At 39.1% G+C, this 24481-nt stretch overlaps 1 protein-coding gene across 3 annotated transcripts; it reads right to left on the bottom strand.

The window, feature by feature from the left end:
* Window positions 1–1749: 1749 nt before the first annotated feature.
* On the bottom strand, window positions 1750–23445 carry LOC134205692 (vacuolar protein sorting-associated protein 18 homolog). 3 transcript variants are annotated; one of them, XM_062681215.1, is made up of 6 exons: window positions 23362–23403; window positions 23243–23281; window positions 22650–23160; window positions 3668–4486; window positions 2115–3591; window positions 1750–2047 (listed from the first exon to the last, which is right to left on the bottom strand). In XM_062681215.1, the coding sequence occupies exons 3-6, from the start codon at window positions 23073–23075 to the stop codon at window positions 1821–1823; spliced, it is 2949 nt and encodes a 982-aa protein (XP_062537199.1). In that variant the 5' UTR covers window positions 23076–23160; window positions 23243–23281; window positions 23362–23403; the 3' UTR covers window positions 1750–1820. The 3 variants fall into 3 exon arrangements, with proteins under 3 accessions (XP_062537199.1, XP_062537200.1, XP_062537198.1); XM_062681216.1 differs by lacking the exon at window positions 23243–23281 and having other exon boundaries at window positions 23362–23445; XM_062681214.1 differs by having other exon boundaries at window positions 23243–23436.
* Window positions 23446–24481: the final 1036 nt, after the last annotated feature.

The following is a 24481-nucleotide window of genomic DNA, read 5'->3' as shown; positions in this document are numbered from 1 at the left end:
AATAGGGTATTTGAGCTATTTTATTACAATCTAACTTCCACTATCTGGCAGTGGCATTATGGATAACATATTCGTGCAACCATATTATTAATATGATTGCAAGAATCTTAGATCCGGGAGCTAGAAAGTAGTAGTTCTATTGTAACCTGTAGCCCATTTCAATAAAGTATGCGTTCCGAAGCTTTAGCCGTATACAATAAGCCCCGCATGATTGTACCCAAAGAGTATCTGAAGTGCATTCAAACTTCCTGAATTAAAATTGAATTCTTTTGATTTTGGCGCATATTCAATAATAAAAATAATAACAATTTGCAGTTTATCATAAAATGGCTTAGATAACTTACTTTGAATCGAACATGTTTGTTCATCTGCATTGCGATTATCGCATTGCCGTTGCTAACAATCGATCATTCTATCCTTGCACAAACATGCGCTTGTATGTATATCGCCGACTGCGGTCACTGCTCTGGCCCTACTTCTTGAGGCAAACTGGTGCGAAGCACCGCACAAAAAGAAGAGCCCAAAAACCAACTACACTGAACGACGGCCGAATGAGACTCACGTTGCGAACGGGAAAAAGAGGTGCTGCCAAAATGGTCCAATACCCTACTTTAACGTTGATAATCAAATGTTTCAATATAACTGGAAAATTGGTGGAGAGTTTCCGAGTCGATTGATATATAAATCTCAAAAATCCATCGAAAGATGAATTCGCTATTAACGTTCAAAATCTTACATGATTTCGTGACGGTCTCGGATTTGGAAATTTTCATTTGTCACCCTGTATCCGAGTCTTCCCCTTAGACGTAGTTTACGTCAAAAACACACATACACACAGACATCACCTCAATTCGTCGAATTGAGTCGATTGGTTTATAACACTATGGGTCTCCGGGCTTTCTATAAAAAGTTGGTTTTTGGAGCGATCGTAAAGCCTTTACGTATACTTAGTATACGAATGCAAAAAGTAAGAGGCTTAATTAGTTGTTACATTCAGCTTTTGAGGTATTATCTGGGACTTCGGGATGTCTGCTGAGCCCCCTCCTGGGAAGGGACCCTCTCCCCATAACCGTTTAGGAACTACATCTCTCCTATGCTGTGCTTTAGCTGTTGATCTTTTGGCCAAACCGAAGCCCGCTGGGAGGCAAGCAACTGCATCTGTGGGAACTGTTGGGCTGTCCACCCGATCACCTAGGACCGGAGGGTGATCTCTGGGTGATCGAGGGTGAATTCTGTAGTAAGCGCCACATGAATCAACGCGGCATCTTTAGCCGAGCTTGTCCTAGCTAGAGAGCTGAGAACGACGTCCAGCGAATCAAGACTCCCGTTGCACTTACCTGTTGGCCAGAAGAATCCTCCAACAGGAGAAAAAGGCAGAAGGGTCCTACGCAGGAGAAACAAGTCCCTGCTAGTCTACCGACTTATCCGACACCTTTTATAGAAGACTATGTTTCCGCTTTGTTACAAGAGTTGAGATCTTTGCGCTCGGAGCTGGAATCCCGCCGAAGTTCAATCCTCAAGAATCGAGAACGACCTAAAAAAGCAGCGGGACAACAGATCTGTTTCTTCTCGAAGCCATGATTTATCTCAAACCAATTCTTTTCCCTTTACCGTTCAACCGTCTAAGTTACTGCGAATCTCCCACCGTCCCTGAGTTGGTTTGGCAAAAAAGGCCTATATGCATCAGCAGCATAGGTAACCTGAAATGTTTATGATTCTTCAATGATAGGCATATAATGAAAAATAGCGTTCTTCGACTTATTATTTTTATTTAGTAGAGTAATATTCGTGACCTTATAATGTGCAACAAACTGTATTCACTATTGCCAATCACTATCGACTCGTTCCCAGTTATCTATGAACGATCTATCAATGGTGCTAATCATCACCTCACCACAGAAAAGACAATCCGATACTAGGATGTCCTCGATTTGACTCTTGAGGTGCTCCTTGTTAGTGGAAATCCCGCTGATGGTGTCTTGCGGTTGATTCTGTGCCACGGTCAACTGTTGCTTTAAGCTCTCCAAGTGGTGCAATACTTCCGGTTCTGTAAATAAAAGCGTAAATGTTGGACTTAGTTCACATTCGCCTTCAGATGCACCGAAACAACTTACTCAATTGAGGCAAAAGCCTAGTCTCCAGGCAATCACCGTGAAACTTGTGCCCGCAATGGAATATGAAGAACGGTTTCATCAGCAGATAAACCCCGCAGATGGCGCACTGTTCGTGAGCTCCAATGTGCACGGACCGATTGCGGAAGGTTTGCAATTTGCTGCGCACCCTCTCAGCCGATATGGCCGAATCTTCCATGTCTTTCCGCTGTTCCTGTATCTTGATGTTGTACTCCTTGAGTGACTCGCAAATCGCCTCCTTGAAGTGATCGATCTTTTGAAAGTCGGAAAAGTACGGCAACAGGTCCTCGATCCGTAGGAGATCGCACTCCTTGAGTATTTGCAGGGCTTCCTGGACATTTTCCTGTTTGTCGCGGATCTCCTTTTCGGCAATGGTAAGCCACAGTTTTTTACGCAGGCTTTTATCGCTTGGCTGTGATGCTGTATGTTTCGCAAGTTGAGTGTCGAAAGTCAGTGCCAACTCTACCGCTGGTACCCACATGTTCAAAAGTGTTTGAAGAAAAACGCTGGCATCCCTTATTTGGTGCTTGAGGCAGATTCTCAGCGCGTAGTGGGCATCATAGCTAATCATGCTGATTTCATTGCCTTGTGTTTCCAAAAATGTCAGTAGTTTATCGGGGAAATGCTCGCTGTAAAGTTGAATGAGATAGTTATGCACAGCGGGCTCGGAGCAGTGGGTCGAATGAATGCAGTATTCAAGGTATTTAACTATCTCTGCAATGTGCTTCGTACTTTCTAGGCAAAGTAACGAAGGAATCAACTTTATTGGATTCAATCGTTTTCCTTGGTTAATCAGCACGGCGACCGTTTCCGTGGGAAGTTCTTCCATGATTATGGGTGCATACTTATAGATCAGTTCTTGACTATTTTGCGCTCGTAGCATACCTAAAGCGTCTTCCAGCTTGTTTTGGTTAATATACTGCTGAATGACGCCTTCAAAGTCTTGATTGTTCATCGTCAGCTTTGTAAGATTGTAACTATCTCCGTGCGACGCCATCAGATCGTAAATTACCGACCGATTTTTCTGCATACAGTCGACCACAATACTTTTTCTCATAAACGCGTCGAACTCTTTTTGCAGCATCCGCTCGCGTTCGGGATTACTTCCTGCGCTCCGCGAAATTTCTACCAAAAACAATTCGACTATCCAAACGATGAGCATCGTAGTTTGGGTCTTCTCTTTCGATTTCAACTTGTCCAAACGGTTCTGCAGATACAACATCAGTGCATCGTTCTGAGTACGCTCCAAGAACTTCAGGCAGACCTCCTCGAAGCTGAGCTGCGTATCGGAATAAATACGTGCCGCTTCCAAATATTTTCCCAGAACGAATAAGGACTGGGCCTTCTGAACCAGCACAATGTCCCGGTGGGCGGGATTGTCGTTGCAGTATTGCAGCGCCAGGTCGAACTTTTGTCGTTCTGCATACAACCGCCATGCGTTGCGTTGTTCGTTGTTAATCTGCAGATTAATCATGTTAATCATGAAAGGACCCAAATAGTCAAAATAAAATAGAAAAAGCCATTTCAAAACCTACCTTATATCTAAAAATCATCTTATTGCTGTAGACGTACGTTGTGTTGGAGTGCAAGTCCTTCAACACATTGCACAACTTGCCGAGCTGCTCGACAAAGTACTCCTCATAGACGATCTGGTAGTTCAACAGAGATATGGCCGTAACGTGGTCCGTGTACAGCAATATAGCGTGGAAGTCGGTCAGAACGAACGATAGCGGAGTGTTCAGCTTTGGAGCCACTTTGTAGGAATTCTCCGGATGCTGCTGAACCATGTCCTCCTGCGGCGGATACGGAATCACTTCGACTGGGGCAAACTCAAGGGTGTTCGTTTTAGGATTTATCTCCTGGAAGTTGATTCCATCCTCGGTCAAGCAGCCAAAACTTTTCGGGAAATCTTCCTCGCGGTTGAACGCCAGTTTTGAGTAGTTCAGATGACTTCTCACGATTTCGTAATTACTTACTATGTGTTCAGGAATGTTCAAGTATGGTTCAAAAATCTTTTGCAGCTGCCCCGACGCCATTTTCCCGTCGGACGGGCTGAGCGTTTCGTGAAATTTATATATTCTCTCGAGTGTGAGCACCAGGATCACACAATGTACGTTCTTTTGATCCTGTCGCACGTGGAACTCAATCCCGGTGATAGGATTGGGCTTGCCGTCGTTACGTCTCATGTCGAAAACTTGTCTGATGTTTTGTTGCACCAGTTTATCGGCACTGTCTATGCCGATGTCGGCCTCCCAGATCGTTCCTTTGCTCGTACCCAGCAGAATTGGTCCGGTCATCATGTCGGAATTATTCGAGTTGTTGAATGCAATGGCCGTTATTTCTTGATCCTTGAGCTAAAATAATAAATTTATATGTAGGGGGATATCTTTCAGTGTCGGACACATAAGCAATTTATCGAAATACTTTCTAATTATCCGGATTATGTTTACTGTATGCCATATACACAAAATATGATTATTAATGATCAATACAAACTATGTTTGATCATTTGAACACGTTTTTCGACGATGTATCTCGATGATGAATTTTGGTGAAAATTTTCACGGTATAGAAAAGTGTCCACGAGTACCGGACACTATTGCATCATATTCAAATATGACCAAGTTCATGTTACATGAGTAAAGACACCGTAGAAAATAAAATGTGTGTTAGTAGAGCTTATTTGACTCTTCAGCTTAATTTCTCACATCCTACCCTTTTCAATGACATATTTGAGGTTTGAGGGAAGCTCTTTCGCGGTAGAGCGCTATTTTCGAACTAAAATGTCTTTAACTCAAAATCGGGAAGGAATGTTCCTATTAACTTCGTGGACCAACTATTTCCCAAATTTGCATTAGGCTCTAAATACAAAACTATTGTATAATTGATTTTTGTGTTTATCAGGATATTGTTAGTCGACACCGACGCTGATCAGCAGTCGATTGAAGTGTCGGCATGTGTTCCACAGGGATCGATCATCGGACCGGTTCTGTGGAATATCATGTATGACGGAGTATGACGCTTAAATCTCCCGGCTGGTCACAGGCGACACTCTCGACGAAGTTGAATTGAAAGCTTCGTACGCGATTAGCAGAGTCGAATGGCTCAACTCAAGGAGGTTGACGTTAGCACATCACAAGACTGAGGTTGTTGTGGTGCATAACCACCATGGGTTGCAGCAAAAGATATTTTAGTTACTAGATAAAGATTGTCGCTGTCGTCGCTGTCCGGAACATCTTTTGCTGGCGAGGATAGGGGAGCTAAATGTCAAAGAAGGAAAATCCATACGATTTGACAGGTATGTACCACACATGTTTCGGACAGCAGAACAAAGGGAACCGAAGCGACAATCTTTATCTAGTAACTAAAATATCTTTTGTTGCAGCAAGCGAGGATAAACGTAGGGACCTGCACAGTTAACTCCGTGAGGTCATTAAAGCATCGACGATAAGCCCAATTTTACGAGCCACGTTGATCATTGGTTGCCAAAGGGCTTCATTGGCTATAAAATCTTTATCGCGAATGATGTGCATGTCTTATAGCGGGTGTAGCATTGGGGTCTTCCACGAAAGGCTGAATCACATAAGGCTGAAAACTCGTAAGGCTGAACACGAAAGGCTGAAAAGTAAAAATCTCACATAAGGCTGAAATAACAAAAGGCTGAAAAATTGTGAGAAACGAATATTAGTGGAAGAATTCACATTTGACGTTAAAAGGGGCACAAACTAAAATGTGACTTCTTGTTGTCTTTCAACATACGGAATTCTTATTTTGTAGTCTATACATCTCATAAAATTTTGAGGTACACTCTAAAAAATCATCACGTCATATTCACGTGAAAAATCACGTAACTCGTCTGTCTTGAACAAACGACGATTGTTACGTGACGTTAGTAATGCTCACCTGAAATTCACGTAACTTTTACTAAAAATCTTGGCGAATATGACTGTATACCCACGTAAACAATTTAAGTGAGATTGTGTTAGTGTGATTGCAGCTTCGGCATTTGCGTAAGACCTGCATTGTAAACAAGAATGACAGATACATAACCTAAACATAATGAGGCTTCGCGGAGGTAAGTGATATTTCAGGTGCATCTTGGTGGATATTTTCCGTGCCTGCATTTTTCCTCCTTGGAAAAAAACAACGGAGGTTGGTTAAAATTTATTAGATTCGTTGAAAAATGATGTGGAAGAAAAGGAAGCTGCATGGAAGTCTAGAGCTACAGTTTTCCGGTCGCGTTAGTATAAAATTTGTAGTCTTTGTTCCACTACTTTTTGGTTAATTAACAGCGGCAATATTAGCAATTTTCGAGCAAGAAACTGGTTTTAAAATTTGACATCATTTCTCAACAAATCTGATAAATTCCATTCAACATCCGCCGATAACTTTTTTTTCATCAAAAGAGTTTCTGTGGTAACTCCAAAGCTCAATGACCAAATGGCGGCATTTCAATGTTTCAATGCATCAACAACGCGAAAAAGATTCCCTTTTATGGGCAGTCCCTGTTTGCTTTTGTATTCACTCCAAAATCACTATATTGCAATACATTTTAAAACATGTAGTGGTTACCTGCTGTCTTGTAGCTTTCACTTAAATTTCACGTAACCAGTACGCACAAATCACGTCAGGTTCACCTGATCAAACACGTAACTACTTTCAAGCTTCACGTCATTAGTACTGGAAGATCCAGTCAGAGTCACCGGATAAATCACGTAACTCAAGGAAACTAAAATTTGTTCAGGTTACTTGTCATTCAGGTCACTCTTACGTGAAAAGTATGGTGGATGAGAACCACATTCGTTTTCAGGTAAATATGACGTGAAGATTTTTCAGAGTGTACTGTCGCACTGTGGTCGGATATCATGAAATCATGGCATTAATAAATAACTCCTTAGGGTTGCCTCATAGAAGTTTGGTGTCTTCCACAAAGTTGTTGCATGATAAGAAGGCCTTCATATGGTGATGAAAATTTAGTTCGGAACTCTACCGCTAGAGCGGCGCTTCAGCTAACTTTTTATACAAGCATGATAGGATGATGGTGTCTTCTGAAAAAATCAAGAATTTAGTATTTTGAGAAACTCTTGTGAAGGAACTATCTTTGGAAAGCTTTTGATTCTGAGATACAATGCATTTCATGTAAAAAATGTGAGTTTATATTTAAAATTTGATTATTTTTAGTTTAATTTTGTATCTACGTGAAATATTTATTTTCACATATTTTCTCTATATCCCGGAGAGTAATATACAGCAGTGTCTGAGCCGATTTCACCATGAAATAACTTGCAGAACGCCTTAACTTTTGTAAAATATTCAAAAATATGATGAAAAATCGATTTATTTTCCTACTCCCTCCACTTCCCGCTTAGATTTTGTCTCGGATAGAATCTTTGGGTAATAAAGAATGTAACGGACCCGAATTTGGTTGCAGTAATCTGCCGTAAATCTTCCACAGTGCCTTGATAGTTATTGAGTTCCGGATGTGTTTAACGGAAACCTGTCATTTATTCAAACAAAGTAGGCCGTAACATTCATATTATAATGAGCACATAAACTTTCTGGGCTTCGTTTTAGCTATTTTGCAGTGTCATTTTAAAATATATTGGTCTGGAATTCAGCTTAGAAATCACTAAATGGCACTACAGATTTGGTTCCCTTGAAGTTAAAGTTAGTACACTCTGAACGGATTTCGAAACAAGAAGGTTTGATTTTATCCATATTCTGAACAAGCTCTGACTAGTTCATATCAAAACATAAATTAATTATCGTTGTCCGTAAATCTATGTCTAATTTGAGGAGTGTGCAAATCATAAAAAATAGAAAATGTGTATTTGATAAGATTCGTCAGAAATACCATCTGGTGTCAGTATATTTGGCGATATTCTATTTTCGTCTTCAAGATCAAAATCGCTGAAAATGGGCTCTCATAAAACATCACCGGAAATTGTGAAACAGCTCCTAGTTCTGAAAAAAAGATAATTGCGTTCTTTGATGACAACATTGTTGAAAAAACATTGAAAACATTTCGTTTTTATATTATCACAGATAAATATTATGTTCGGCAAAAACAGTTCGTATGCCAACGTTAAATAAATATTATTAAAATGTTTACAACTATTATTTAAGAAAAATATAGTACCAGCACAGCATGAAATTTCTATTGCATGGCACTATAAATGGTAGTAATAGTAGGACTGCATCCAAGAAATTCGTGGCGTATGCTTATCAAGCAACAACTTTGTAGGAGACACCAAACTTCTATGAGGCAACCCTAAGGAGTTATTTATTAATGCCATGATTTCATGTTATCCGACCACAGTGTGTCGTCGGGGGTGAGAATGGGTCACTGAATGTATCTGAGGGCAAGAAGACTAAAATATAAGAGACCTTTTTGAACGATTTTTCTCTACGACCTCCAGACTGCCGGTGAGAGCGATGACCCATTCTCACCCCCAGGCCCATTGTCACTCCTGATGGCGGTAACATAGGAAAGGAACAAGACTTAATTGTTCTTGGTTCTTGTATTTAGTTTTTGATTCTTACTAGATTGCTTTCTATATTTTTTTCTTTATTCTTCTCTTCTTCCTTCTTCTTTTTCCTTTTTTATTCCTCCTTCTTTCTTCCTACTCCTGCTTTCTTTTTCCTCCATTTTCCTTCTCATTTCTTTTTTCTTCATTCTTGTTTCTTCTTCTTTCTTCCTTCTTCATTCTTCCATCTTTATCCTTCCTTCTTCCTTGTTTCTTCTTGCATCATCATTATTTCTTCTTTCATCTTTATCTTACTTTTTCCTTCTCCCTTCTTCCGTCTTCTTTCTCTCTTCTTCCGTCTTCTTCCTTCTTCTTTCCTCCTTCCTTCGTCTCTGTGAAATTTTTATTCTTTATTCTTTATTCTTCATTATTTATTCTTTATTCTCCACTCTTTATTCTTTATTCTTCATTCTTCATTCTTTATTCTTGAATGTTTTTTATTCTTTATTCTTTATTCTTATTCTTAATTCTTTATTTTCTATTCTTTATTCTGTATTCTGTATTCTTTATTATTTATTTTTTTTTATTCTTCTTTATCCATTATTCTCTCTTCTTTATTCATTATCTTCTATTCTTTATCAATTATTCACTATCCAACCACTCAACATAGTTGGTACAACATATCGTATGGTTGGGATTCATTTCATCCCATCAATTTCAGCCTTTCGATACGTTTCAGCCTTCTGATACTTTCAGCCTTTTAAGACTTTCAGCCTTTTGAGACTTTCAGCCTTTTAAGATTTCAGCCTTTTGAGTTCAGCCTTATGAGCATTCAGCCTTGCGTAGGGCACCCGTAGCATTGTCTATTATCCGGTACGGCGTCCCAGCATGGTCCAAAGTACTAGAGGCCGGGTGCAATGTTAAGAAATTAATCGGGGTACACAGGCTGATGTGTCTGCGGGTTGCAAGCGCATACCGCACCATATCTTATAAGGCGGTGTGCATCATTGCTGGGATGATTCCGATGGACATACTTCTGGAGGAAGAAGTGGAATGCTTCAACGACTTCGACTTCAACGACGACAGGGACTCAGTGCAAGTGCGACGTGTCAAGAGAGCAGCCTCGTTGCTCAAATAGTAGAGAGCATGTGACACCGCAGTCAAAGGTCGTTGGACCCACAGGCTAATTCCGGATGTGTCAAAATCAAGCGAGTGCACATTGTTTATTAAACGAGAGGATCACACTCCATGCCCACCAGTAACGGACTGGCGGGACGGTATAGAATGCGAATTCAATCGCACTCTGCTGTGCCAAAGGCTTGCTTGGCCAAAGCATTTGATGAGTTTGATTGCCTTTACGTAAGCGGTCGCGTGTACTCAGACGACTAATGACGGTGAAAGACCGACACTTGATTACAATTAATTGCATATTATTCGGCAACTCGGCCGTACGAAAACCATTTTTTTTGTTAAATATCTTGGCTGTGCATATGCACAGCATATCTCGGGTACTTATTCAAAAGGACGTATGTGATTTTGTAAACAAAGATTGAAACGTTGATTTCTCCAATCTGATAGCACTCCCACGCAAACCATCACCACAGACAGGTAGGGGGAGGCTTCGGCTACCTGTTCGTGGTGTTGGTTTGCGTGGGAGTGCCATCGGATTGGACAAATGGATGAATGAATCTTTGTTTACAAAATCACATACGTCCTTTTGAATAAGTATCCGAGATATGTGCTTTACTGTTGTATATCCACAGGCACAGCAGAGTGCGATTGAATTCGCATTCCATACCGTCCCGCCCAGTCCGTTACTGGGGGGCATGGAGTGCGATCCTCTCGTTTAATAAACAATGTGCACTCGTTTGACTGTGGATATACAACAGTAAAGCACATGTGGAGATTGGGCAAATCAAGCATCCGAAAGATATTCAATTTGCAAAAAAAGAGAGCTAACCGCGGTGGAGGTTGGTACTCGGATTCTGATGGCTTTTCCGCAAACGTGTCCTTTAAGTGGTCTTGTTGTGTAGGGGCTATAACGCCTATCTAGAGAGTAGAAGGTTGAGGGTTCGAGTCCCTCCAAGACACGTGGATTCTTTTTCGCAAATTTCATATCAATTTGTCCATTTCGAAACATATGCTGTGCATATGCACAGCCAAGATATTTAACAAAAAATTGGATTTGGATTTGGATTGGTTTTGGATTTGGATTGGATTGGATTTGAAACAAGAATGCTTTTTAGTTTTAGTGTCAAAGTAACATAGATTGCTACGATGTCCTAGGCTTTAAGTTTGGCCTGCTAACATTTCCCCCCCTAGAAAAGATTGTAATCTTTAAAAAATGCTGGAAATCTTCGTGTTCTTGATTCCCTTACAATGGAAACTGGAGTTGGTGTGTCTGGAATGTTTGAATTAATTTGGGCAGTTTCTCGTGATCCATCCGGAGTATTCGGGGGAACAGTTAATTGGTTTACTCCACATACATTCAACACTCTATGTACATTCACTATTATGCATTCAGTTTTACATTACTGAAAATATCAAACTTAAAAAATATCACAACCAATGCACAAACAATTTGCAGATGACTCCGCCATCTCACAAGTGTAGTATACATGATTGTGATCAGTAGGCTTAGTGAAGGATCGCTAATAAAGTGTCATTCAGATCATACCGCACAGTCAAATAGAACGTGTTTTATTTCGACTGTTACATTGGCGACGAGCGGGAGTTCAAAACCTGAAGCGGAAGTTGGAGCCGTGAAGCAAGGAAGTGCAAATATCGGAAAGTACGGAGGTCGGATACCAGACAAGTCGTCTTTGATCAACGATTGAAGCATTTGAGAAGACGCAGAGATCATTGGAATGTCCCGTGTAAGTAAATAAATTTCATGAAACAATAATTCCTAGTAGTTGAAAATATCTGTGTAGATTTTCTAAGGATTCATTCTACAACAAGATTCTATAGTTGGTTGAAGATCAGAACGGTCCATCCGTTTGATTCTCTGATGAGACTCCGGTCTATCAGCTATCAGAACGATCCGTTCGTTTGATTTTTTATAGTCGAGGCGATCTGTTCGCTTGACTTTCCTAGATGGGACTCCGGTCCATTTACAATCAGAACGATCCGTTCGTTTGATTCAGAAAGATGGAGCTTAAAAGTTCATCGATTTCCAGAGCGATCCGTTCGTATGGAAAAGAGAATTTGTGAATCAACCGTTTCTATGGGAATCTAGTTGTTTGATAAAAAGTAATGATTCGAAGAAAAATGATAACTGATATATTCAGTTAATAAACAGATTCGCATTAGACTGATGTTAAGAACTATGGTTATATAATTGCACATTTCAGTTAGACTTCAATATTTCACCATTTGTGGAAAATGGCGATGGTCACACAAGCACCAGATGGGAGGCCTGGAAAGACCAATTTCTAGCGTATTTGGCTCTCAAGTCCGTTGAAGATCATGATGAAAAATTCAAAGCTCTCATGTGTTTCGGCGGTACTGATGTTAGGAAAATCGCCCAAACCGCTAAATTTGGAAAATCACATTTGTTGGATAATTCGTTCCGCGCGGCGATGGAAGTGTTGGATGAGTATTATTCACCCAGGATGTCTCTACGGTACGAAAGATTTCGATTCCGTCAAATGATATTCAATCCTCACGAGAAGTTGGATCATTTTGTAATTCGTTTACGATCGCAAGCGGCATTATGCAAGTTTGAAGATCAGTTGGATGAGATGATAATGGATCAAATCGTTTTTGCTACCGAAAGCGATGATAAATTACGTGCAAAATACTTGGAGTATGATAGATCTTTAGATGACATGCTGAAGGTTGGCCGTACATACGAATCGGTCAAAGTTCAGGTATATATTTATATATAACATATGCTTATTTATCTAACATAAATTAAAAAAAAATTTGGGAAATTTAGGTTCAAGAATTACGTAACAAATCTTCAACTGATTCTGTAGATGTTTCTGTATGCGAAATCACGAACAAAAAGTTTAAGTGCAATCGATGTTCAGGAAATCATTCAGGCAACGATTCCAAATGTCCTGCCCGTACTGAAACATGTCGTCTATGTGGGAAATTTGGACATTTTGCAAGATGCTGTATGTCGAACAAAAAGAACTCCCTGAATGTGAATCGGAAGCACAAGTCTGATGTTCATCCATTCAAAACTCAAAATCTACATTCACCACTCAGGAAACAGAAGTTTATTCGAGAAGTAGATGATGTCACAGAAAAGATTGAAATTCGTGAATTATTCCATCTTGGTGGAAAACGGTTCGTTGCTATCGATGTTGGAGGAGTGGAGATAAAGTTCATTGTGGACACGGGAGCAGATGAGGATGTGCTGAGCATTGAAGATTGGAAAAGGCTGAAACAAATTGGATTCAATGGATTCGACGTTCGGAAGGGAAGCAATAAGATTTTCAAAGCGTATGGCAGTAACAAACCGTTGACTGTTCTTGGAGAAATCGATGTTAAAGTCAAGTATGGTGGACATTGTTGTAATACCACGTTATTCGTTATTCAAGGCGGCAAATGTTCGTTGCTGTCTGGTAAATCATCTGAGAAACTAGGCATAGTTCAGTTTCTACATGCAGTTTCGCAAACTTCTTTTCCCGCTATTAAAGGTAATTAATATTGTTGACATAGTATACGTAATGAAAACAAAAAATATATATATACTTATGTGCTGTTAGATTGTTATGCATCGATCAAAATAGACAAATCTATCTCACCAGTGAGGCAAACATTACGTCGTATACCTATCCCATTAGAAGAGCTTGCTCTTTTAAAATTAAAGGAATTAGAGAGTGAGAGAGAATTGAGAGAGTGAATGAGGCTTCTGAATGGGTATCACCTATGCTCATAAAACGTAAAAGCGCCAATGAGGTTGTAGATTTAAATCACGAACGTTCCATATTATTTAATGCTTAATTTTGGAAATTCAGGGTGAAAGTCATAATTGATTTGAGAGAAGCAAACAAAGCTATAATTCGTGAAGTTCATCCCCTGCCAACAATGGAGTAAATGGTTTGTCGACTGAAAGGCAGTAAATTTTTCACAAAGTTTGATATCAAGCAAGCTTTTCACCAACTTTTATTACGAGAAGATTGTCGGTATATAACGACGTTTATTTCTCCACTCGGACTTATGCGATACAAACGTCTAGTTTTTGGATTATCTGCTGCGCCCGAATTGTTTCAAAAATGTATAGAAACAATTTTATGTGATTTTCCATGGCTAATTGTCTTTATAGATGACATTATGATTTATGCACCAGACATACAAACACTTAAAATTCGGACTGCACTTGTCAAGGAACGTTTGAGAGATAGAAACGTAATGCTCAATGAAAGTAAAACAGTTGAATGTGTCGAAGAATTAGAATTTTTGGGATATCATCTATCGGAAAAAGGAGTTCAAGTTTCGAATTCAAAGTTGGAAGCGATTACTAAATTTCGTCAACCCAAGTCTGCCGAAGAAGTCAGAAGCTTTCTTGGGTTAATAACTTTTGTTAATCAATATATACCTCATTTATCTACAATTGCGAAACCTCTAAATACGTTGACCAAGAAAGGCATGCCTTTCCAGTGGTCAGATGGTCACCAACTAGCTTTTGAAGAACTAAAAACAATACTTGCGAGGAACGAAACACTTGCATACTTTGACACAAGTTTAGAAACATTTGTTATGGCTGATGCAAGTCCTGTTGGACTAGGAGCTGTTCTGTTCCAGAAGGATAAAGATGGAATTTTTCGTATTATCAGTTATGCATCCAAAACGCTGTCTGACGTTGAAAGACGATATGCACAAATTGAACGGGAAGCACTTGCTCTAGTTTGGGCCGTAGAGAAGTACCATTATTATTTGTATGGAAAATTCTTTTGGCTCATTACAGGGCTGGTAGCGATGAATGCCGTTCAAAATAGTGACTTTAGTGACCAACGATGACGAAAAAGTGACCAAATAGTGACTTTCAATTGAAGAAAAAGTGACCAAATAGTGACTTTTGTATGAAGTTGGGTAAAGAGCTACAAGTTCCAGTACCACGGAGTTGGATATTGAGGATGGTATTCGTTGGATCTGCCAGAAGCTAGGAATGTGACCATGGTACCTCATGTTAAGTAACACACCACGAGAAGGTATCTACCCGGCGTCTCGGGAACGGGTAGTGAGTTACAAGTTTGGTCCCAACATTATGTTTATAATTACAACAACATTATTGTATAGAATGATATAGATGAAAGTTTTGTTATTGATATTTGATAGAGCACCACGTGGCGTAAGAACGCTCCCTTTGTAAACTACAGCGTGCTTGCGACGAGTGGTGCCCATCTCTGGGTCCGCCAATCTTCAAGAATAAAATCTGTTGTGTGCTGTGTGTATGATCTTTCTTATGTTAATCTTCATTCTTTGATTATTACTTACTAAATTTTCCGAAAAGATGTACTTTGTTTATTTACTTCGTCTATATAAATTTGCAATAGAACAATATTAAAGTCCCCGGATAATGTTTTGTAATATCAAATGGAGGGGATCCAATATATACGGAATGCAATTCAATCGCTTTATTTGTTAATACCTTCGTCGGGGTGACAATTGGTTTGGGTCTGGGGGTGAGAATGGGTCAACGCCCTCACTGACAGTGCGATGCAATTCAATCGCTTTATTTGTTAATACCTTCGTCGGGGGTGACAATTGGTTTGGGTCTGGGAGTGAAAATGGGCCAACGCATTCACTGACAGTGTGGAGGTCTGATAACAAAATCGTGTAAAAAGGTGTCCTATAATACAGTTTCTTGTCCTCAGAAACTTTAAATCTCTTCTACAAGAATTATATATATGTAGTTGGAAAAGTGACCCATTCTCAGCCCCATTTGACCCATTGTCACCCCCGGCGGCGTTAACATTTTACATCCCAAAAATGCATATGCTTCTTATGTATCGGTGTGTTCATCCAAGTCTCACTCTTCCTTGAAAACGAAACATAATTTATGTGAGCTTTGTCGCTCCAAACTATGATTATTTTTTTTTTGCACAACTATTTTTGCACTATATTGAAATAAAAATAAGTCACGATTGCGTGAGGATGCATGAAATGTTTCTTGTGAAGCTTATTAAGGAAACTCCAATCTTTCCAACACTGACAATTTCATTGCTTGGACGGGTTCAGGACCCAATCGAAAGTTTTATTTTGTGAAACATATTATTCATAGTAAAAATGGCAGAAATCTTGCAAATAATATCATGATTAAAGATCAGCTGAAAACGGTTTCTGATTGAATCATGTTTAAAAACGTTTTACTTATCCTCCTAATTGATACCTATATTGATTTGGCTGAAATACTCCTCAGTGTGACGTTGAGCAACATCATGTGATAAAACTGAGGCTGTCCACTATCTTGTCACCGGAGGGTATTAACGCTCACCAGCAGACGTGGTTCTGGTTCCAATATTTTTCATTTCTGTACTCTATACTCGAGGTCAGCCTCTCGCATTTTAAACAAATTCCATTCGTGAATAAAAAGATCAAAGTTGTCATGAATCGGAAATAACCTCACGATTTTCAAAAACATACTTTAAAAATTTTTTGGTGCATATTTCCCAAATTTAATATATTGCTACCAGATTTACATTTGATTTGGCTTATAATAATAGTAGGTACAAATGATTTTTATTTTGAACTTCATTACAAGGCAATGCAAAAATAGTGACTTTAGTGACCATTTTCCGAAAAATAGTGACTTTAGTGACTTTTGGATGCAAATAGTGACTTTATAGTGACTTGACTCAAAATAGTGACCAAGTCACTAAAAAGTGACTCGCTACCAAGCCTGTCATTACGGACCACAAACCTCTTGTTACCATATTTGGTGATAGAGCTAAACCATGTGCTAGGATAGAGAGGTGGATATTGAGGTTAATGTCTTACAATTACAAAGTCATATATCATCCGGGAAAAGCAAACATTGCCGATCCATTTTCGAGATTGTGCCAAGAAGGTGTAGTTTGTATGGAAAGTTTTGATGAGGAAGCTGAACGAATAATACGGATTGTCTCTTCGGATGTTTGTCCCGTAGCTCTTACACAAACAGAAATAATCGATGCTACTAAGAGTGACATCGAATTAACTGAGTTGATCAACTGGCTGCCATACCCAACGAAAAGATGGCCCAAGACATTGTATCGATATAAAACTGTCTCAAAAGATTTGTCTTCCGACGGAAGCATGATTTTGAAAAATAATAAGATCATTATTCCAAAGTCACTGCAGAAACGTGTCCTAGAGTTAGCCCACGAACCACATCTTGGGATAATTGCAATGAAGAAACGTTTAAGGGGAAAAGTTTGGTGGATCCGTATTGACGTTATGGTTGAAGAATTTGTTAGTACATGTCAAGGATGCTAATTGGTTTCTGAATGTTCAACGGAACCAATGACACGTATACCTATGCCATCAGGTCCATGGAAAAATTAGCAATGGATTTTACCGAAGTGACAAATGGTTTACATCTTCTAGTGGTCGTTGATTATTTTTCAAGGTATCCAGAAATAGAAATAATGTCATCGACAACTGCTAGTAATACTATTTTCAAACTAAGAACTATTTTTGCAAGGTTTGGTTTTCCGGATGAGATAGTTTGCGAAAACGGACCACCTTTTCGTTCAGAAGAATTTAGTAAATTTTGTAACGTATCTGGAATTACCATTAACTATTCTGTACCGTACGCACCGTTTCAAAATGGTTTAGTGGAACGATTTAACAGAACTTTGCTAAAAACAGTCAAGATTAGCGCAGCAATGGGAAGAGATTGGAGATCAGATCTTCAAAACTTTTTAATGGCATACCGATCTACACCACATTCTGTCACAAACATTGAACCGGCGAAGCTTCTTCTTGGACGTAAAATTCGGGATAAAATACCAGCGCCAAATGGCATTGATATTCAATGTTCCCACGACGAAATCAAACAAACTGATCAAGAAAGAAAAGAAAAAGGAAAAATTGTGGGAGATAACAGAAGGAAAGCTAAGCAATCAAATATTGACGTGGGTTGATCACGATGGTAGTTATCAAAAACTTCATCAAACGTAACAAGCTATCAACAAATTTCAATCCGCAACCCTACGTGGTTTTGAGAAGAAAAGGGACAAGACTAACCGTGAAGCACACAGAAACCGGAGCTGAATTGGACAGACATGTTAATCATGCAAAGAAACTCAAGTCGGCAAATCCGTTCGAGGACCTGAATGTTCAAGTTAATGACAGACCAGAAACAGGACCTATACGAACTCGTTCTAGTAAGAGGAGTACAAAGAAGCCTGATTATTTGAGTGATTATGCATTATATAGATGTACACAAAAATAGTTTACAATAATTATGTTCAATTTAAAACAAGGAAGAGATGTAGTATACATGATTGTGATCAGTAGGCTTAGTGAAGGATCGCTAATAAAGTGTCATTCAGATCATACCGCACAGTCAAATAGAACGTGTTTTATTTCGACTGTTACAACAAGTAATCACGATTAGAGCTCACCAACACAGATCGATTACTCCTTTTCCTCGAAACCGATTTAGCGCTCTCCGAGAGTTCTCCGAACTGTTGATCTCAACCACTAAACTGCGGCCAGGCTAATCAGATGTAATATTTCTGCATCAGTGGGCCCTCCTTAGCCGTGCGGTAAGACGCGCGGCTACAAAGCAAGACCATGCTGAGGGTGGCTGGGTTTCGTTTCCCGGTGCCGGTCTAGGCAATTTTCGGATTGGAAATTGTCTCGACTTCCCTGGGCATAAAAGTATCATCGTGTTAGCCTCATGATATACGAATGCAAAAATGGTAACTTGGCTTAGAAACCTCGCAGTTAATAACTATGGAAGTGCTTAATGAACACTAAGCTGCGAGGCAGCTCTGTCCCAGTGTGGGGATGTAATGCCAGTAAGAAGAAGAAGAAGAAGATTTCTGCATCATTTGGTCCACTCGATTAGTCTGGTTGCGATTAATCATTCGGAATATTCACCAGATAGCAGCTCGACTCCGCCGGCGCCATCTTCCAGCAATAATTGTTCCGGCTGTTGTCCTCGACGACAAAAGTTTTCGAGAATGTTACGACGGGAATTCATCCCGCCGCGTTCGTTTTCGGACGTTGGACAGAAACGTGTTTTCCAGTGTTGCGTTCCGCCAGACACTCGAAACTGTAAACATTTATTAACAATATTTAATTACAAATATAACAACGGACAAGCACTTACACTTTTGGTTTCGTTCAGACGTCAGTACAGTACGGATAATTAATACAAATTTCTTTATACAAAGACAATCAAATCTACAGTAAGGTCTGAACATATTGGTACGAGCGAACAACCCCAGATACTTAATTTCACTTATGAATAAATTGCTTTTCTCAATATTGAGAGTAAAACCATATTCGCGAATACGTGCAAATAGACGCTCTAAATGAATCATGTGTTCTTCCACTGAATCACTTGCCACGATGATATCATCTAAATAGCCACTTACTCCGTCCAAACTAGCGATCATGTTATCTACAATTTCTTGAAAAGCACCTGGAGCTGTCTTGACACCAGGAGAAAGTCGTGTAAATTCAAAAAGTCCCTTGTGAGTATTGATTGTGAACAACTTTCGTAAATCTTGATCAATCTCCACCTGTAAATAGGCGTATAATAGGCGATAGGTCAATTTGACTGAACACCTTCTTGTTGAACAGCTTGGCAAAGATGTATTGAGGTAGAGGTAACGGATGCTGATGTGTCTCCAATGCATAAAATTATCCTGTTGAGTAGTCGGCACATATTCTGACACGTTCATTTGGTTTTGTATCAGCTACTATCGGAGCAACCCACTCTGAATACGAGTTTTTGAAGACGATCAAATTCTACTTCAATCTTGCTTGCAGATGCATAAGGAACTCGTCGTTTCAGACGGAATATGGGTTCGATACCAGGTTTGACTGTGAACGATACCTTTTTCTTTTTGCAAAGTCCAAGTTCGTCACTAAAAATTACGTCATATTTTTGTTGAAGTTCTTGAATAAGACCCTCCGTCCGAGGAAATTTTTGCAGTTGTACAGTGTTACACACAGCATTTATTGGAACGTCCCATAGCTTGAACATTTTCAATCCATGCAATCCCGAAAAGAGACAATTCTGGTACTGTTGTCACAAAACATCTTCCTTTTTTACGGTTCCATTTAAAGAAACGTTGCACTCTAATTCACGAATAAGTCCAACCTCTTCGCCACTAGCATTAACTGCATCAATGGATGGTACTTTTCCTACAGGTGAACCTAGTTGAACGTTAACATCTTCAGGAATGATGGTGATGTCTGAAGCACAGTCGAGCTGAAGTTTAATTGATACTCCGTTGATCTCCACTGTGACATACTTCCGTCTATCCGATAGTTCTACTTGATTGACATTGAACACCCCCTGTGCCCTGTGCTTGAATCGTTTATCTTTCTGCTTTTTGATCGGCTTCTCAAAACAGGCACAATAACCCTCTTTATGACCAATCGTGCATTTCTCCACATCTCCAACATGGTGATCTTGGAACGTCATTAGGTTCATCACTGGAAGTTAATCTTGATGGATTTGTACGAGTTATGGCACATACTGCTTGCTCCGTGCGCTGTTATGCTTCTCTACCCTTGCTGTGTCGCGTTTTAGATTGATCAGTCGCTGGCATTCATCTGCTAACCTATGTACCGTAATATCATTATCAGGCTTATTGCTTTCAATTCTGGACAGGAGAGTGGTGCGAATGTTTGCATCCCGGTGTGATTTGAGGCATTTGTACATAAGGCATTTGAACTGATCTGGCGTCACTTCGTTAAGCTTGAATTCTTCACATTTTTGATTAACGATTCCTGCATAAGTGTAAAAATCATCACTGGAGTTCTTCGACAGCTGTAGACACTGATATCTTGCGTTGAACGCTGAAATCTGTCGTCCGAAAATGGTCTTGATACGGTTTGATCGAAATTTTGATCTTTGGACTTCTTTAGAAGGATATAGCTAATGTACCACCGTAGGGGAGACTGGGTAGACTTGATCCCCTTTTCTGATTTCGGATGTATCACAGCCAAAAATAAATAAACATACGCGATTTCCACACAGACTCTCTAAGGAATATAGTATTTGACTTTACTGATGTATGACAGTCCTTAAATTATTGTTGTTATTGATACACAATCGATTTTTTAGAGTGCTGTCAAAAATCTATTTTTAAAATATTCGGGGGAAATTGATCCCTCTCCAAGAACTTGCTTTAATGAAATTAGAAAGGTGCCCTCAGATTTTTTTAATATTTTTCCTTCAAAATACGCGCAATTTTCGAATTTCTGTACGTATACATGAACGATTTTTGTTATTGAGTTCGACAGCACATGCAATTTTAAAATTTGGGGAGACTTGATCCCCTTTCTATGATATCTACGCAATAAATAATTTTTCCTGCCAACCCTTCATCAAATCTGTCAAATCTACACAAAATTAGAAGCCTGAGAACAGATTTTTTTTTTTAATTGTTTCGCCAAATTTTTATGTGGGTGACTAATGGGGGATCAAATGTCCCCATATTGAGGCAATAACTTCAAATCCAAATATACTAAAACTTTGATGGAATGTTGACATTTTCATCAGTACAAATCTTTAAGCACATTTATGGCTTTGTGCTGTGAAAAAACGAAAGCATTTGGTCATTGTTATGAAAAGTTATTCAAATTTTGCGTGGCCAATGAAAAAATCTTTAGGAAGGTCAAAACATACAAACCGCCCTGCAGAATAAATAAGGCTGTAAATCCAAAAAATAACTCACCACATAAAGGTCATTTGTCTAGAGGATCTATACTAAAAAATACGCTAGAACAAAACTACTTTAGTTCTCGATAAAACAGGGGGTGATCAAGTCTCCCCGGGGATCAAGTCTACCCACCTTCCCCTACCAATGTTCCGAAGCAAAAGTTCAACTTTTGCGGCTTCATCCAGTCTTCATACCTTGAGAACCACGCTGCAAATGTTACGCCGTTCTCAGTTTCGTACATGAACTCTATGCTTCCACTGGACAGAGACTCGGTAATAAACTCCTGATTGTTGTTCCTTTGGGTCGAATGCATGGATTGTTGGCTTGATGAACTTCCATTGTCTTGACCAGCGGATGATTGATTTTCCATCAGTTTATCGAGAATACGTTGTTGACTCTGAAGAATATCCAGAAGCGATTTTTGAAACTCTGGATTCATCTTGAAATTAAAAATCTTTGAATTTCTGTAATCCTCGTCGCCAAAACTGTTATATATGGGACAGTAAGAGATCTGGACAAATAACGCCTTGACTGGACTGAGGTGAAACCAAGAATGCTTTTTATTTTTAGTGTCAAAGTAACATAGATTGCTATGATGTCCTAGGCTTGAAATTTGGCCTGCTATCACCTTTCTTCAGCATGGCTAACTACAATTTCATTTTTAAAGGCTTAAGCCTTCTTTAGGAAAAAGTACCTATAGTGTGTTCTAGAAATGGATTCGAATGCCGAGCACTTGAAACTAACACTTGAAAGCTTTCACGTCGTACAAACAAATAAATAATGTTTATGGAAGATAATCCACGACCTGCTCGTATTACTTCTCCTTGTCGGGTGGGTCCGTTTCGTTGCCGGTGGTGTGACTTTGCAATCCCATCTCATTTGCAGTTTTTTTTAATAATATTAACCTAAACCAATCCGACGTTTTGTGGCTGTGATCGCAAAGATGATGATGATGTGCTATGCGGCACGGACAGAATTATAACTTTTGGCACTGTATCATTTGACTTTCCAAGAGTTCAATCGGAATTACGTATGCAGGCCTTAGAAGCTGAGCGGTAACTGGTGCAATATTTGCAAACTTTGTAATATGTATATGGATTAGTGGCAGATATAAACGTTATTATGCCATTCATACATACATATAATATAACAAACCTTAAAAAATATGTAAATGGGTATAATGTTTCGCTAATTTTTTGACTCACCTTTGGAATAAACTTTGGCTTGAAGCTGTTGCGCTGCAGGTAAAGCAATTCGTACGGAAGACCCGGCGTTTTGGGAGCCAGCGTGATGAACAGATGAGCTCCCACCGGATCCAGAAACAGATTGGAGCACCTAAACCCGGCGACGTACTTGTCGATCGACACCAAAGTGTACTTATCCGATTGTTCGATGTTCATCCGAAGGATCGTCAAATCCGCCATCAGAATCATGGTCCAATTGTTCTGCACCGATAGGAACAGAATCGGTGCCTTGAGGCTGATTTGCATCTTTTGCTTGGAAAAAATGGGTGGTTCCTTCTTGATGCGTACGCTTACGTAGCCCGACGATTGTGGCCGATTGGATGGATCCGGCTCGCTGGTGTTCTCGCGGATCAACGCCGACGAGTACTGATCGAACATAGATGCCATTTTCAGTTGTTTTTTTTTCTTTCGAAAATTTACGCACTGTCTGATGGGATTTTATTGTTTTTAATTTTTTCTCATTTTAGATCGGCTGAAATCGATAGCAAAGAAAGTTACAATTAGATATGATTCACACTCTAGTCATGTAGTGACACTTGATAGGCTTATCTCACCCCAGCACAAGTAAATATGTATTTAGAACTAGTTTTCCACTATCCGTATAGAAATTATAAAAAACAGAGTATTGTAATAATTATCACGAAAACAGCAATTAACAATAACTATTGAATACCTTACTGAGTTTTTTAATATTACTCAAAAAAAAGTTTGTTGTTATTCATGATAAGATTGTCAAACGAAATCTGCGAAACAGTGGAGATAATGCATACGAAATAAATGCAATTTATTGTGCTGCAGAGTGCCAATCAAATGTCACACGGAGAAAATTCTGTAACCCCTCACGGTGTCAGTATCTCTAAAACACCCACTACATTTAATTATAGGTTTTCCTCTTTAGCGAAAATGCATTACCAAAATGTTCGATCGGGGGTCATTTTTCATACATTTTAAATTATTATGACAGATTTTTACATAAACAATATTTTCACAGAAACACCGTGCCCTATCAGATAAAGGGAGACTCTCAATTCTTTGATTTTGGATTTAGATGATAAGGAAAGAAGGGAGGTAGGGAGGATTAAGAAGTTATAGGAAGATATGAGTACATTGGGCTCATAGTGCTCATAAAACCTCTTAATGTGCTATCTATCTTCTGAAAAATATTTTTTGTCTTATTTGCATGTTTTTTCGTATTTTTTAATGTTATTCATTTTTAGTCGTGTCGTTTATAACATCCTACCAAATAATGTATTTTACCCTTAACGATGAGTGGAGCCCTAATAATATGTTATATGGGATTAGCTCTACCATGGACACATTGTCTGCTACAAACAAATCTCGCTTAACTTTTCAAAAGGACCTAAGTAACATTTTTTTCATGAATTAATTTGAATACTGCAATCAATAGCTTTCGTGTTGTTTTGTTGATTGCGCTATTCAAATTAATTCATGAAAAAAATGTTACTTAGGACCTTTTGAAAAGTTAAGCGAGAAATGCATCCTCAATATCCAATTCCATGGTACTTGTTGAGTCTGGAGTCTCTCATTTAGTAAGTACTACATCAACACTTCCTTCCCCTCTCTAGTTACAGTAAAGATAGGCGTGACAAGGAGTAGTGATTATCATGCTTTTGTCATTTTCCTCTCAGAGTGAAATCAAAGACTAAACCTAGCTTGATTTCTGATAGCAATTTTGAAGAGAAATTTAAAAAAAAAATCAGATAGATGAAATAATAATTTTGCTAACAAAAATGAGATTGGTGTTATTTAACATACAAAACTAGCAAATATTG

This window comes from Armigeres subalbatus, chromosome 1, assembly GCF_024139115.2.
Source record: "Armigeres subalbatus isolate Guangzhou_Male chromosome 1, GZ_Asu_2, whole genome shotgun sequence".
Classification (NCBI taxonomy): Eukaryota; Metazoa; Arthropoda; class Insecta; order Diptera; family Culicidae; genus Armigeres; species Armigeres subalbatus.
The sequence above is the reverse complement of the archived record's forward strand: the minus strand, read 5'-3'. Positions and strand labels throughout refer to the sequence as shown.